Source organism: Pseudophryne corroboree, chromosome 8, assembly GCF_028390025.1.
Source record: "Pseudophryne corroboree isolate aPseCor3 chromosome 8, aPseCor3.hap2, whole genome shotgun sequence".
In the NCBI taxonomy this organism is placed as follows: Eukaryota; Metazoa; Chordata; class Amphibia; order Anura; family Myobatrachidae; genus Pseudophryne; species Pseudophryne corroboree.
The window spans coordinates 248,459,569-248,474,415 of record NC_086451.1 but is presented as its reverse complement, the minus strand read 5'-3'; the positions used below and the strand labels follow the sequence as shown (position 1 = coordinate 248,474,415).

Sequence of the window (14,847 nt, the reverse complement as noted above, 5' to 3'; positions counted from 1 at the left end):
GGGGAGCAGTCACACAGGGAAGAAATTTCCAGGGAACGTAGTCAAGTCTAGAGACTTCTCTCCACATAAATATACTGGAGCTAAGGGCAATTTACAATGCTCTATGCCTAGCAAGACCTCTGCTTCAAGGTCAGCCGGTGCTGATCCAGTCGGACAACATCACGGCAGTCGCCCACGTAAACAGACAGGGCGGCACAAGAAGCAGGACGGGAGAGTGGGGACTTCACCCAGAAGTCTTCCACATGATTGTGAACCGTTGGGAAAGACCAAAGGTGGACATGATGGCGTCCCGCCTCAACAAAAAACTGGACAGGTATTGCGCCAGGTCAAGGGACCCTCAGGCAATAGCTGTGGATGCTCTGGTAACACCGTGGGTGTACCAGTCAGTGTATGTGTTCCCTCCTCTTCCTCTCATACCCAAGGTACTGAGAATTATAAGACGGAGAGGAGTAAGAACTATACTCGTGGCTCCGGATTGGCCAAGAAGGACTTGGTACCCGGAACTTCAAGAGATGCTCACAGAGGACCCTTGGCCTCTGCCGCTAAGAAGGGACTTGCTTCAGCAAGGACCCTGTCTGTTCCAAGACTTACCGCGGCTGCGTTTGACGGCATGGCGGTTGAACGCCGGATCCTAAGGGAAAAAGGCATTCCGGAAGAGGTCATACCTACCCTGGTCAATGCCAGGAAGGAGGTGACCGCACAACATTATCACCGCATTTGGCGAAAATATGTGGCGTGGTGTGAGGCCAGGAAGGCCCCCACGGAGGAATTTCAACTGGGTCGATTCCTGCATTTCCTGCAAACAGGAGTGTCTATGGGCCTCAAATTGGGGTCCATTAAGGTTCAAATTTCGGCTCTGTCGATTTTCTTCCAGAAAGAATTGGCTTCAGTTCCTGAAGTCCAGACATTCGTCAAGGGAGTACTGCATATACAACCCCCTTTTGTGCCTCCAGTGGCACCGTGGGATCTCAACGTAGTTCTGGGATTCCTCAAATCACATTGGTTTGAACCGCTCAAATCTGTGGATTTGAAATATCTCACATGGAAAGTGACCATGCTGTTGGCCCTGGCCTCGGCCAGGCGAGTGTCAGAATTGGCGGCTTTGTCTCACAAAAGCCCATATCTGATTTTCCATTCGGACAGGGCAGAACTGCGGACTCGTCCTCAGTTTCTCCCTAAGATGGTTTCAGCGTTTCACCTGAACCAACCTATTGTGGTGCCTGCGGCTACTAGGGACTTGGAGGACTCCAAGTTGCTAGACGTTGTCAGGGCCCTGAAAATATATGTTTCCAGGACGGCTGGAGTCAGGAAAACTGACTCGCTGTTTATCCTGTATGCACCCAACAAGCTGGGTGCTCCTGCTTCTAAGCAGACGATTGCGCGTTGGATTTGTAGTACAATTCAGCGTGCACATTCTGTGGCAGGCCTGCCACAGCCAAAATCTGTAAAGGCCCATTCCACAAGGAAGGTGGGCTCATCTTGGGCGGCTGCCCGAGGGGTCTCGGCTTTACAACTTTGCCGAGCTGCTACTTGGTCAGGGGCAAACACGTTTGCAAAATTCTACAAATTTGATACCCTGGCTGAGGAGGACCTGGAGTTCTCTCATTCGGTGCTGCAGAGTCATCCGCACTCTCCCGCCCGTTTGGGAGCTTTGGTATAATCCCCATGGTCCTGACGGATTCCCAGCATCCACTAGGACGTCAGAGAAAATAAGAATTTTCTTACCGATAATTCTATTTCTCGTAGTCCGTAGTGGATGCTGGGCGCCCATCCCAAGTGCGGATTGTCTGCAATACTTGTACATAGTTATTGTTAGAAAAATCGGGTTGTTATTGTTGTGAGCCATCTTTTCAGAGGCTCCTCTGTTATCATGCTGTTAACTGGGTTCAGATCACAAGTTGTACAGTGTGATTGGTGTGGCTGGTATGAGTCTTACCCGGGATTCAAAATCCTTCCTTATTGTGTATGCTCGTCCGGGCACAGTATCCTAACTGAGGCTTGGAGGAGGGTATTAGGGGGAGGAGCCAGTGCACACCACCTAGTCCTAAAGCTTTTATTTTTGTGCCCTGTCTCCTGCGGAGCCGCTAATCCCCCATGGTCCTGACGGAGTCCCCAGCATCCACTACGGACTACGAGAAATAGAATTATCGGTAAGTAAATTCTTATTTTTTCCCCACATATGTAGTTGGGCCGACTTCAAATCCCGCCTGAAGGGCAAGAGGTCTGCGGAGTGGAATGCCTCGAGGGCAACAGGGGGAGGTCCTGCTGCCACTGTGGAATACACAGATCTTGAGGAGATAGCGATGGACTGTGTGAGCTACGAGGAGGGGGTTGGGGTGTCTTATATGGACACGGACCTGCCTGAAATACTCCATGTACATGACTTGCCAGGTAAGTTTACACACATATTTGTATTTTTAAATTTTTTTGGATACAAAAGTCTCATATTGTTTTTTTTCTACTCTTTTTCCACTCATTCTTCTATTTGCTTTGCACATAACACAGCACAGGGGGGTGAGCAGGTAGAGTCACAGGAGGGTTATGTGGCTGAGGCTGAGGTGGAGGGACCTAGTGTGTCTGGCAGTGTGGGACCACAAATCCCACCCATCCAGATTCCAACTGGCCCCCCCCCCCACCCAACCCTCTGCTATCCCGGAAATCCTGACTGAAATAGCCAGGTATGGTGAGAGCCTGAATGCTTTTCAGGACAGGATGCTCCGGGAGGTAAGCCAGATACCTGTCCGGCTCACTGAGCACAGAACCAGTGTGGAGCAAGGTGTAGCTCAACTCTGCCAAGGTCTGGCAGAGATCAGGCAGGGACAAGATCAACTCGCCTCCTCCTTCCATGAACTTGCCAATTCCATTCGGCAAGGGGTCCAGGACATCGCTGTCTCCCTTGCCCACAGTGGCAGAGAGCCAGCCACATCGGCTCCCTCCCCTCCCCCTGCCCAGGAAGAACATCCCACTGGGCAGGGCACTCGAAGGTCGCTCCGCAGACCAAGCCAAGAAGAACATCATCAGGTGGGGAAAATAAAGAGAAAGTGATGTCTCTCCAGATGGACAGCACCCATGTTTTACATGTTGCCTCGATGTATTTTTTGATTTTGGCTTGTGTGGCCAGAATGTAGAACTCCCTCAAAGTGAAAGGTTTTCTTTAAATTGTAGCCTGTGAGTTATTTGTACCTACACCTGAGCCATCTTCCTCTTCCTAGCGTGCTGTGTATGTTTGTGTTTGTTCCGGAATCTACCTCAGTTCCCCTAAAAGTTTAGTCTGGCTGGGGGTTCACTTACTTAATTGAAAACATCATATTTTGTCAGAAGAAGATGTTACCATAGTACTGGGTTCTGCTATGTGCATTTGCCCAATGCCATCTGCTTGCTGCTATGTCCATCTCTGTATGTGATGCTCATTTGTAGCCACGTTGTGTTGTTGATTTTGTTCTTTTTTTGAAGTAAAAAAAAAATTACTTTACAATTGTTTGTGTGTTTTATTAAAGGTTATGCACTCATGAAAACTGTGCCCTGTAAATTTGAACATGGCATATTGACATTTGTTGAACAAGGGAACAATCAGAATATTAAGACAAACATTGCATAGTGTAATTTTAAATCTGTATGCCTTGCACAACACTTAATTGGCCATATAACCCCCCCCCCCCAAAAAAAAAAAAACTTGGGTTACTAGGGGCAACATGCCATAGTATTAGATATGGACACATATTCCCAAAAAAAAAAAAAACATATTAAGTCACATTAAATGTAGGCTGCATTATGGTGCTCATGTTATTTGGTATGTACAAAGGAATATGTCTATGTCGAGTAGATTTAGCTGATGTAGTTTATAAGTTTGTTTAGTCACATTTGAGATTATTAAACAAATAATTAAAACATGCATTTAACATCAGTTCATTTTTATTTGTCCAAAAAATACAGTGCATTATTTGTGAGTGTGTCAGATTTGTTTGTGCTAACAATACAAATATTAAGTGGCCATATAATTGCTGTTTGTATTATTTTGTAAGAGCAGTGTTTGGCGAGTAAATGCTCAACAGGTGAATTCAGTTGCTAATTAATTGCTAATTAGAGCAGACACACACTTGTAACAGTACTTCGCAAGTGCTGAGTAGCTGCAGACTTACTCTTCGGCTGCGTCAAGATAGCGAACATTTGTTATGTACTTTTAACATAGGATACGCATTTTTGCCAAAAACACGCCTACTGCTGGATGCATACTCCCACACTAGCCACCCACTTTCACGCCTATTTCGTAGGATTGCGAAGCCGTGCCTCTGCCACGCCTCCGTCACTCCCCGTTTTCTTTTGTGTATTACGAGCAGATTTTCTTATAGTAATTCTGCACAAGTGTCGTATCGCTAGCTTTGCGCATGCGTATTTACGCTTTTGCGCTTGCGCAGTTTGATGTTTTTCTGCCGTATGCGATGATCTGCTGTGAACAACTCGGAATGAGGGCCACAGATTCAGAAACACTCTCATTCACATTCAGATATATAACTGTCATATATTAAATTAATCGCCACAGTCTCGGTAAAGTGCAAATATAACAGAACTAAACGGTATGTAGTACCATATAGAGCAGATAGTCCGCTAAATTGTTACCGTGCTGGATCGGAAAGAGTAGAATTCTCTGTTATATATAGGAATCAGATGTCCCAATGTTCTCGGAACACTGGCTCTTACATTTAGAAAAGGAACACTATTAACATTAAAGTAGTAGTAGTAGTATACAATGTGTAATTGACTACAACCAGAACACTGTCTGCATTTTAGGCATAGCTTCCGTTCTTGTTGCCTTAATGGCAGGGAAAGCTGAAGTGAGATACAACCCAGTGATTATACAGCCATCGGGCATCGCTGAGCTGATCCAGGAGCTGGGCTTTGAGGCATCTGTGCTAGAAAATTATGATGATGGAGATGGTGTCTTGGAGTTAGTGGTAAGCTAACTATGTTCATATACTTTGATGTTCTGGTGATTATACAACTTTAGCTGTACACTGATAACATTTATGTTCATTTAATAATTGATCACTTGCTGCAACCAGTCTGTATCCAAACAGAGTATACTAATACCCCGATGATTTACTCCCAAGCTGTAGCTTACCAAAGCGTTGCACAGTGCACCTGGCTACACCAGCCTGCAGCTAATAAGCATTAGGACGTTCTCTGCACAGAAAGTAAAATTGAAAATGTAATACATTGTAAGTGTGTGAATACTTTACATGGAACATCCAGTTTATTTTATTCTAGTGATAGAATTATTAGTTGGCCCATCATGTCTACAATAGGAGATGAGTGGGTTGAGATTCCAGGTGTGATAGACAAGAAATGCATGAGTTTTGTGCTTTTCAGTTGTCCTTTTTCTTTTGACAGGTGAGGGGGATGACATGTGCATCCTGCGTACATAAAATTGAGTCTTGCCTAATGAACACTAAAGGTGTACTCTACAGCTCCGTAGCTCTTGCTACAAATAAAGCCCATATTAAATATGATCCGGAGATCATTGGACCAAGAGACCTCATGAAAATTATTACTGTGAGTGTTTGTATTTTATTATAATCTACTGTAGTCACTGCTCTTTGTTCCACAACCTCTGAGCAGCCATTGTATGAGGCCTTATAAAACAGAAAATGAGCCAATTTATGTTCTTACTTACAGTGTTCAGGACGTTTTCTGGACGGTCTCTAATACATTTTTAGAACTCTTGGTAATGCTCATAGTCTTAGGTTTTGCTTGGTTATGTTAAATGTAGCATTATACAGTATGTATAGAAAAGATAAATTGCAGTCCTTCCGTTAGGGGAATTAATTCTATCCAGATACAAGGTACTTGCATTCAGTGCAAAGTAATTTACAAGTAGCAACAAACCTTCATAATGTATCATATGGGTAGTGGAACCAAAGACTTTAAAAATAAAGACTTGTGATAATATATGATTAAGTGGCACTTTGAAATAAGGAGAATATTCTTTTCCAAAATATATATTTTTAAAACATAGTATACAATAAAAGATAACAAAATGAAAATATAAAGCAATACAGTCAGAAGAATTTAGTAATACATACATTGATAAGAATACAATTCAGTGATCTGCAATGGGCTTAGTGCTGTCTAAATGTTAGCATTTTATGAAAACCAACTTAAACTAAATGGAAAGAAATCTGAATTTAGCCAGGTACCTCCATCCATCATGCAAAGCAGGGTCTGTCCAGTGGTCTGTCTGGGAATCAGTTGGAGTTACAGAAAATAAACATGAATACTTTTCTTTCTTACTAGATAAAGGCCGGTCAAAATGAAGGACACCAGGGACAGATTATATTAGGAGGGCGGTCATGTGTGTGAGACGTGTAGTGTAAAATATAGATGCTGTATATCTGTAATGGGCAGGCTATAATGATGCTGCACAATATACACCAGTACTGGCACAAGTAAGCTCACCAGTCCCCGCACAGCTCCCGGCCAGTCTGGGGGGTAGAGGACACCAGTAGCCACCAGCAGCTGGTCGGAGAGGTCTGGGCATTACCTGTGTAGGATGTGGGAGGGGTGAGCACAGGGCCACGCACCTCCGTCGGCACGTGGTATATTTAAAGCAATTGAGACGGTTATCCACCTCCTCACCCTCATCATCTGCAGCCCCAGCACCAACCCCTCCAATCACTGCACTGCTCACCTGACACAGGGTCTCACTTCTTCCAGCCCAACTGATTCACCTCCTTTTTCTTACTGATAAATGACCTCATGTATCCCCGATGCCTCTGCTCTGAGCGCTGCGGGTCTGTCTGGTGGTTCCTGCATCTGGTTACTGCTGCTACTTGTTGCCGAATCCCGAGATGGCAAGTAACCTTGGGGATGCAGCATAGTATATGGAGGATGGAGTGAGAGTATGCGGTATATGGCAGGAGTAGTATATGGAGGAGGGGGATCCCTGTATATAGGTGGCACTATACGGAGGAGTATGGGGGTGCAGTGTGTGTATATAGGGCCAGAATATGGAAGGGGTGGGGAGTGCAGTGTATATAGGGGCAGTATTTAGAATGTAAGCTTTCACGAGCAGGGCTCTCTTCCCTCGTTTGCTTTTACGTTTCTTACTCAACCTATCTTCTTTTCAATACTCCCAGTGACGGCAGCACCAGATCCCTCGGTTTTCAGACGCTCTTATACTTATTTCAGTGCTGTTTACTGACGCAGCTATGTTTATATACCATTTATTTGTCCTATATTGTATTGAATTGTAAGTCACTGTCTTCATGTTTTGCTTATTTGTTTACTCTGTAATTGGGCGCTGCGGATTCCATGTTGCACCGTATAAATAAAGGATGATGATGATGAATAATAATAATAATAATGTGGTGGGGGGTGCAGTGTACATAGGGAGTGTGTGTATGTGGTATGTATACGTGTCACACAGAGGTGACTATATTGAAAAAATCTGCATTTCTCTCTTTTCATTGTCCTGATTTGCCCCTACCACTCCACACTCTTCCCAGTCCCTATCTAACCCAACCCCTACTGCCCTATTGTATGTAGCGAAACGTGTCCATTATTCTACAATGCTTAGCCTATGGAATGTGAACACTTGTTCCTTGTGGTGCTGCATTTTAGAGTAGTGTTACAAGAGCTTTATATAAAGCAGAAAAAGAGAAAAAAAATTATTTAGAGCTAATTTTTTTTTATGACCACTGGAAAAACACTGCCTAAATAGTCCTGCATAGTATCCCAGAAATTTTTACTTGCAGAATGTTTACTTGCTTGTTTGACGGTCATAAAATAATTAAACCATGTCTGAAGCACATTACATAGCATGGAGCAGAACATTTTTTTTTTTTTAATATATTGTGACAAGAACACTGGGATAGTGTTTGAGGGCAGGTATATTTGTCCCAGGTTCTTGTCTTACATGTTTTAGAAAATGTTAACTTCTAGGAAAAATGCTTTTTGTTTTGTCTGAACCTTTTCAGTTTGCTGTAAAAGCTGGGTAAAGGCTCTGAGAGAGAGATAAGGCGAGTTCTAGACATTGGGCCCAGTTCGGGTCTTTGGCCTCACAGAGGGCTAATCAGGGTTTCAGCTGTGTAAGAGTGATATAGTGCTTCTAACCTGATTAGTATGGGCAGACTGCCTGGGAAGGCTGCAGGATCTGTGTGTGAGAGACACGCTTTCTGATGCAAGTAAGCTATACAGTATGTACTGAAGAACTCTGTGTTTTGTTTAGTGACAGTTAGGAACATCTTATGTTTAGTTAGTGCCGGACAGGCAAGGTATTTTTATTTTGGGGTTTGTTTTATTTTCTGTTTCAATAAAACTGGCCGGGGTCAGTTGTACCAGAAACTGGACTTGTGGTGTTCCTCAGCTGCTGCGTGCTGCCATATTCCCCAGGAAAAGGCACCTTGCACCCCTACAGTGTTACAACTTGGTGGAGAATGCGAGCAGGCCGTTCTGCGCATAAGTGAAAGCAGCAGCTTTGTGAGGCCTGCAGAAAACGGTGGTTTATGCAGATACAGCCCAGTGTGAAGTTACTGAGACTCACCCCTGAGGGTTTGATATATGTCCTGGGTGAAAGCAGCTGCAAAGCCGCCTGAAAAATCTGTTGACATGGAGGATCTGCTTAAAGCCTTGCTGCAAGCTACAGCGGCTCAGCAGGAGGCCAACCGACAGCAGCAGGTGGCAATGGAGGAAAATTGGAGACTACAGCGTCAGGATAGAGAGGCCTTAGCAGAAGTGGTGCAGAGACTTGCAGCTCGGGTTGGAGATGTGGCCGTCAGTGCTCCAACCAGCTCTAGTTCTATACGAGCCAGTCACTTCCTGCAGAAAATGACAGAGGCTGATGATGTGGAGGCCTATCTGACCACGTTTGAAAGGACTGCCGAGCGTGAGAACTGGCCGAAAGCACAGTGGGCCAGTCTGCTGGCACCTTTCCTGTCAGGTGAGCCCCAAAAAGCTTACTTTGATTTAAGCCCTGCTGAGGCTCGGGACTATGATAAACTAAAGACTGAGATCCTGACCCACCTGGGAGTCACGCTGTCAGTACGAGCGCAACGGGTGCACCGTTGGCTGTACGCCATGGAGAAGCCTCCGCGCTCCCAGATGCACGACCTTATTCAGCTAACAAAAAAATGGCTGCAGCCAGAGACATTAACTGGTCCCCAGATGGTGGAAAGAGTCGTCATGGACCGCTACTTGAGATCTTTGCCCATGGTCCTGCGCAAGTGGGTGAGCCATGGAAACCCGGGTACTGCTGACCAATTAGTGGACATGGTAGAGAGGTATTTGGCAGCAGAGGAACTACTGATGACCACCCAGCAACCCATAGATCCTCGACAGCGCCCTTCAGTAAAGACTGGTAAGACTGTTCCGTGGAAAAACGTTGCTGGGCGGTTAAGAGAACGCAAGGCTGGAGAGACTGTAAACACTGGCCCTGGAAACAGGCCAATGGGGCTAGAACGGTCTATGCTGCCCAAATGGGTTGATAATCGTGTGGTTAAATGTTTTAGGTGTGGTATGCCAGGTCATGTTATTGCCAATTGCCCAGTCACGCAAGAACCCATGCAATGTGATGCTGCCTTTGAATGTCGCAGAATGTCTTTCTTTGCTAGGTTAGCCTGTACTGTGGTACCTTCACCTGAGCTGGAAAAACAAATGTGTGATGTGTTCTTAGAAGGTAACCGGGTAGAGGCCTTGCTAGATTCAGGAAGTTTAGTTACCCTCGTGAAAGCTGGGTTAGTGAACCCCTTAAAGGTCCAGCAAATACCTATTGGGGTAACTTGCATACATGGGGATACCCAATATTATGCCACTGCTGAGGTGAATATAGAAACTTGTTGTGGGTCAGCAATGGTTAAAGTGGGACTGGTCCCTACCTTGGTGCATGAGGCCATAATAGGGAGGGATTTTCCTCATTTTTGGAAACTGTGGGAATCACGGTTATCAACAGATGTGAGAAGTAAAAAGCCAGTTGATAATACCGGTGATTTTTTGGATGTACGTGGGTCTTCGGAACTTTCTGGCCCTTTGCCTTTTGCTAGTTTGGCTGGGGAAGTGACAGATGGGGAGTCCAGTGAGGACCCTCTTGCCGGGAACAGAGACATAGTAGTTAGAACTGAAAGCGTGCCTGACCTGGAGGTAAAGAAGGATCTGTTTGCGTCTGAACAGTTAAAGGATCCTACCTTAATAAAGGCTAGAGAGAATGTTAAGATTGTTAATGGGGAACCTGTGGTACCAGGTGACAGGGTTACGTATCCCCACATGGCCATCTGTAATGAGCTCTTGTACCACATTGTCAAAAGGGGTGAGGATGTGGTGGAACAGCTGGTAGTTCCCCAGCCTTATCGGAGAACGGTACTAGATTTAGCTCATAGTCACGTTACCGCAGGACATTTAGGGGCAGAAAAAACCACTGAAAGAGTTTTACAAAGGTTCTTTTGGCCAGGGGTTTATAAAGAAGTGTCTGAATATTGTTCTTCCTGTCCTGAATGCCAGTATCATGCCCCTAGACCCCATTTCAGGAGCCCACTAGTTCCCATGCCTATTATAGAGGTCCCGTTTGACAGAATAGCCATGGATCTCGTGGGGCCCTTGTTAAAGTCTGCTCGGGGCCATCAGTATATCCTGGTAATTATGGACTATGCCACTCGATATCCTGAGGCTGTCCCTTTACGCACTATCACAACCAAGGCGATAGCTAGGGAGCTGGTGCAGGTATTTAGTAGAGTGGGAATACCAAAAGAAATTTTGACTGACCAAGGTACTCCATTTATGTCAAGGATCATGAAAGAATTGTGCAAGTTATTTAAGGTCACTCACCTCAGGACGTCCATCTACCATCCCCAAACTGACGGGTTGGTGGAAAGGTTTAATAAAACATTAAAAAGTATGTTAAAAAAGGTTGTTGAGAGAGATGGGAAAAACTGGGATTGTTTGTTGCCCTACTTGTTAATGGCCATCAGAGAAGTTCCTCAGTCCTCTACGGGGTTTTCTCCATTTGATTTGTTGTATGGTAGACACCCCAGAGGGCTGTTGGATGTTGCCAAAGAGACGTGGGAAGGACAGCCCACTCCTTATAGAAGCGTTATTGAGCATGTAACACAAATGCAGGATAGGATTGCAGCCGTGGTACCTGTTGTCAGAGAGCACATGGAACAGGCCCAAAGTGCTCAACAGAGGGTCTATAACCGGAGTGCCAAGATACGGGAATTTGCTCCTGGAGATAGAGTTCTTGTTTTGGTACCCACTGTGGAAAGCAAATTCCTAGCTAAATGGCAGGGTCCATTTGAGATTAGGGAAAAAGTGAATGAGGTTAATTACAAAGTATACCAGCCGGGAAAGAGAAAACCCGAACAGATCTACCATGTTAACTTAATCAAACCCTGGAAAGATAGGTTGTCTCTGTCAGCTGAGCCTTGCCCTTCGGTGTCTTCACCCCGGTTGCTTCCCGCAGTGAAGGTGTCAGAGACATTATCAGCTGATCAGAACAATCAGGTTAAAGAATTTCTCATCCAAAATAGGGAGGTATTTTCAGAGCTGCCTGGCCGAACGACCATAATAAAACATGACATTGTCACAGAACCAGGGGTCAGGGTTCATTTAAAGCCATATAGGATTCCTGAAGCTCAGCGAGAAGCTATTTCTAAGGAAGTTAAAACCATGTTAGAACTTGGAGTCATAGAGGAGTCTAACAGTGAGTGGTCCAGTCCCATAGTGCTCATCCCGAAGCCCGACGGTAGCATACGCTTCTGTAATGACTTTCGTAAGTTAAATGAGGTGTCCAAGTTTGACGCATACCCCATGCCCCGTGTGGATGAGCTTGTAGAAAGGCTGGGAACAGCCAGGTTTCTCACCACATTGGACCTGACCAAAGGTTACTGGCAAATACCTTTATCTGATAGCGCCAAAGAAAAAACAGCCTTTTCGGTTCCGGAGGGGCTGTACCAGTATAAGATGTTACCCTTTGGGTTGCATGGGGCTCCAGCAACCTTTCAACGGGCGATGGATAAAATTTTGAGGCCCCATAGAAAATATGCAGCTGCCTATTTGGATGATGTGGTAATTCACAGTACAGACTGGGGGTCACATTTGGTTAAAGTACAAGCAGTACTGGACTCAATCAGAGAGGCAGGGTTAACTGCTAACCCAAAGAAGTGCTGCCTCGCAATGGAGGAGGTCAAATACTTGGGCTTCACCATAGGCAGAGGTCTGATTAGGCCCCAATTGAATAAAGTTGATGCTATTCAAAACTGGCCTCGTCCAGTGAATAAAAAACAGGTAAGGGCTTTTTTGGGAATTACTGGGTACTATAGACGGTTTATTCCTAATTTTGCGACCACAGCGGTGCCGTTGTCAGACCTTACCAAAGGGAAGCAGTCAAATGTGGTGAAATGGAACCCTGATGCAGAAAAGGCGTTCCAAGCGTTAAAAGTGGCTTTGTGTTCACAACCGGTGTTGATAACACCAGATTTTTCAAAAGAATTTGTGGTACAGACAGATGCCTCAGAGGTAGGGATAGGTGCTGTGCTGTCCCAAACCAGAGATGGGGACGAACACCCTATCATTTATTTGAGTAGGAAACTCAATGAGCATGAAAAAAGGTATGCCATTGTGGAAAAGGAGGCTTTGGCCATTAAGTGGGCACTAGATACCTTGAGATATTACCTCTTGGGTAGACAATTCAGACTAGTGACAGACCATGCCCCTTTAAAATGGATGTATGTAAATAGAGGCAAGAATGCTCGTGTAACTAGATGGTTTCTAGCGTTGCAGGACTTTAAGTTTACTGTCGAACATAGACCGGGAACACAATTGGCCAATGCAGATGCATTGTCTCGCATCTTCTGTTTGGGGGCTACAAGTGTTCCGGCCCCTAGGTCGAAACAGGGGAGGGGGATATGTGACAAGAACACTGGGATAGTGTTTGAGGGCAGGTATATTTGTCCCAGGTTCTTGTCTTACATGTTTTAGAAAATGTTAACTTCTAGGAAAAATGCTTTTTGTTTTGTCTGAACCTTTTCAGTTTGCTGTAAAAGCTGGGTAAAGGCTCTGAGAGAGAGATAAGGCGAGTTCTAGACATTGGGCCCAGTTCGGGTCTTTGGCCTCACAGAGGGCTAATCAGGGTTTCAGCTGTGTAAGAGTGATATAGTGCTTCTAACCTGATTAGTATGGGCAGACTGCCTGGGAAGGCTGCAGGATCTGTGTGTGAGAGACACGCTTTCTGATGCAAGTAAGCTATACAGTATGTACTGAAGAACTCTGTGTTTTGTTTAGTGACAGTTAGGAACATCTTATGTTTAGTTAGTGCCGGACAGGCAAGGTATTTTTATTTTGGGGTTTGTTTTATTTTCTGTTTCAATAAAACTGGCCGGGGTCAGTTGTACCAGAAACTGGACTTGTGTTGTTCCTCAGCTGCTGCGTGCTGCCATATTCCCCAGGAAAAGGCACCTTGCACCCCTACAGTGTTACAACTTATATAATTTTTTTGTTTGTAAAATCAGCGTATTGAGAGCATACTACATTTATGAAAATCTAGGCAAATACCATTCCTTTTATTATTGCAGCCATCTTTTTCTGATGTGATAGAGCACCTTTACAATTGGGAACCTGTGTGTTGTACTCAATCTTCAGCTGTAGATAGTGTTAGATCATCCATTTGGAACACATCTTACACATGTTTATTAAAGGGAAGATCTAGCAATACTAGCTTTAGACTATACCATTTATCAATCTATGTGACAACCTTTGTGAACAGATGACTGTAATCCTTCTGTAAAGCACCTGTTTATGGAAATTTGGCTTATACATCACACATTATATTTATCAGTGTGTGTTTGACTCTGTTTACATTACCTGCTTGTTTGGTTGTTGCCAGTTTTGAAGTCAGCGACAGCGGTGACTGAAAACTTGTAGCCAGTATGTAAGCAGCACAGAGTATTTAAATGAAGGCTTTTGAGCACCAGTTCTCAAGTACCACCAACAGGTCATGTTTTGTGGATTTCTTTAATCATGCACAGATGAATTCATCTTTTCTGCTGCTGGGTACACTGGGCTCCACAAGGATTAACATCGGGGTGTAGAGTTGGATCTTGATCCGAGGCACCAACAGGCTCAAAGCTCTGACTGTTCCCAAGATGCACAGCGCCGCCTCCTCTATAACCCCGCCTCCGTGCACAGGAGCTCAGTTTGTAAGTTGGTGCCATGCAGTAAGCAGGCAATCAACAGGGGGGCGGCCTTTGCTGCCCATATTGTAGCTTAAATTTAAAAAAGAAGAAAATCTTTTGAAGACTTCAAGGGTTGCAGTTTTTCTGTATGTCATAAGACATACTTTGCTGTAGCTCCATCACTCTCCCAGCTGCGCTGTATACTCCCGCGCCCTGGTTGCCGGGTAACTACAGCGGAGGCTCAGGTGTCTTTCCTGTCAGTCACACACACCCGCCGCTGCCCTCCAGGATCGCGTGGCCGCAGGTACGTAAGGGGTCTCTTTGGCCCACTGTTAACCGTGATCCGGCGTGGTCGTGGGAGTAGTGCCACGCGTGCTGGCGTGGACACTGTAATTGGGCAGCCGCTCCACTAGTCACTAGGACACTGGGCACAGGTGGGGGTTTTTTCTCTCATGAAAACCCAATTTTTACAAAGCCCACAGCGTCCGGTGGGGAAGCCAGCAGGGGGATAAGGCCTAACCTGTAGCCCCAGCCCCAGGGCGCCATTTCAGTGAATGTTGCTGCCCTGGAGCTGCATATCTTTCCCTCACTCCCTGTCAGCCGCCATCACAATGGAGCTGAGCTGTTCCTGGGACTGCTGGGGCAAATCCTCCTCTGTAAAGCCGCCTGATCGCCAGCGCTGTGCATTTTA

At 45.3% G+C, this 14,847-nt stretch overlaps 1 protein-coding gene across 3 annotated transcripts in view; it reads left to right on the top strand.

Annotated features, from left to right (window-relative positions):
• ATP7A (ATPase copper transporting alpha) overlaps nucleotides 1-14,847 on the top strand; it is a 461,725-nt gene that overhangs the window by 256,712 nt on the left and 190,166 nt on the right. For all 3 annotated transcript variants that reach the window (XM_063937168.1, XM_063937169.1, XM_063937170.1), the window contains exons 6-7: nucleotides 4,789-4,952; nucleotides 5,389-5,550. In XM_063937168.1, the coding sequence (XP_063793238.1) occupies nucleotides 4,789-4,952; nucleotides 5,389-5,550 (326 nt within the window). The remainder of the gene's footprint in view (nucleotides 1-4,788; nucleotides 4,953-5,388; nucleotides 5,551-14,847) is intronic.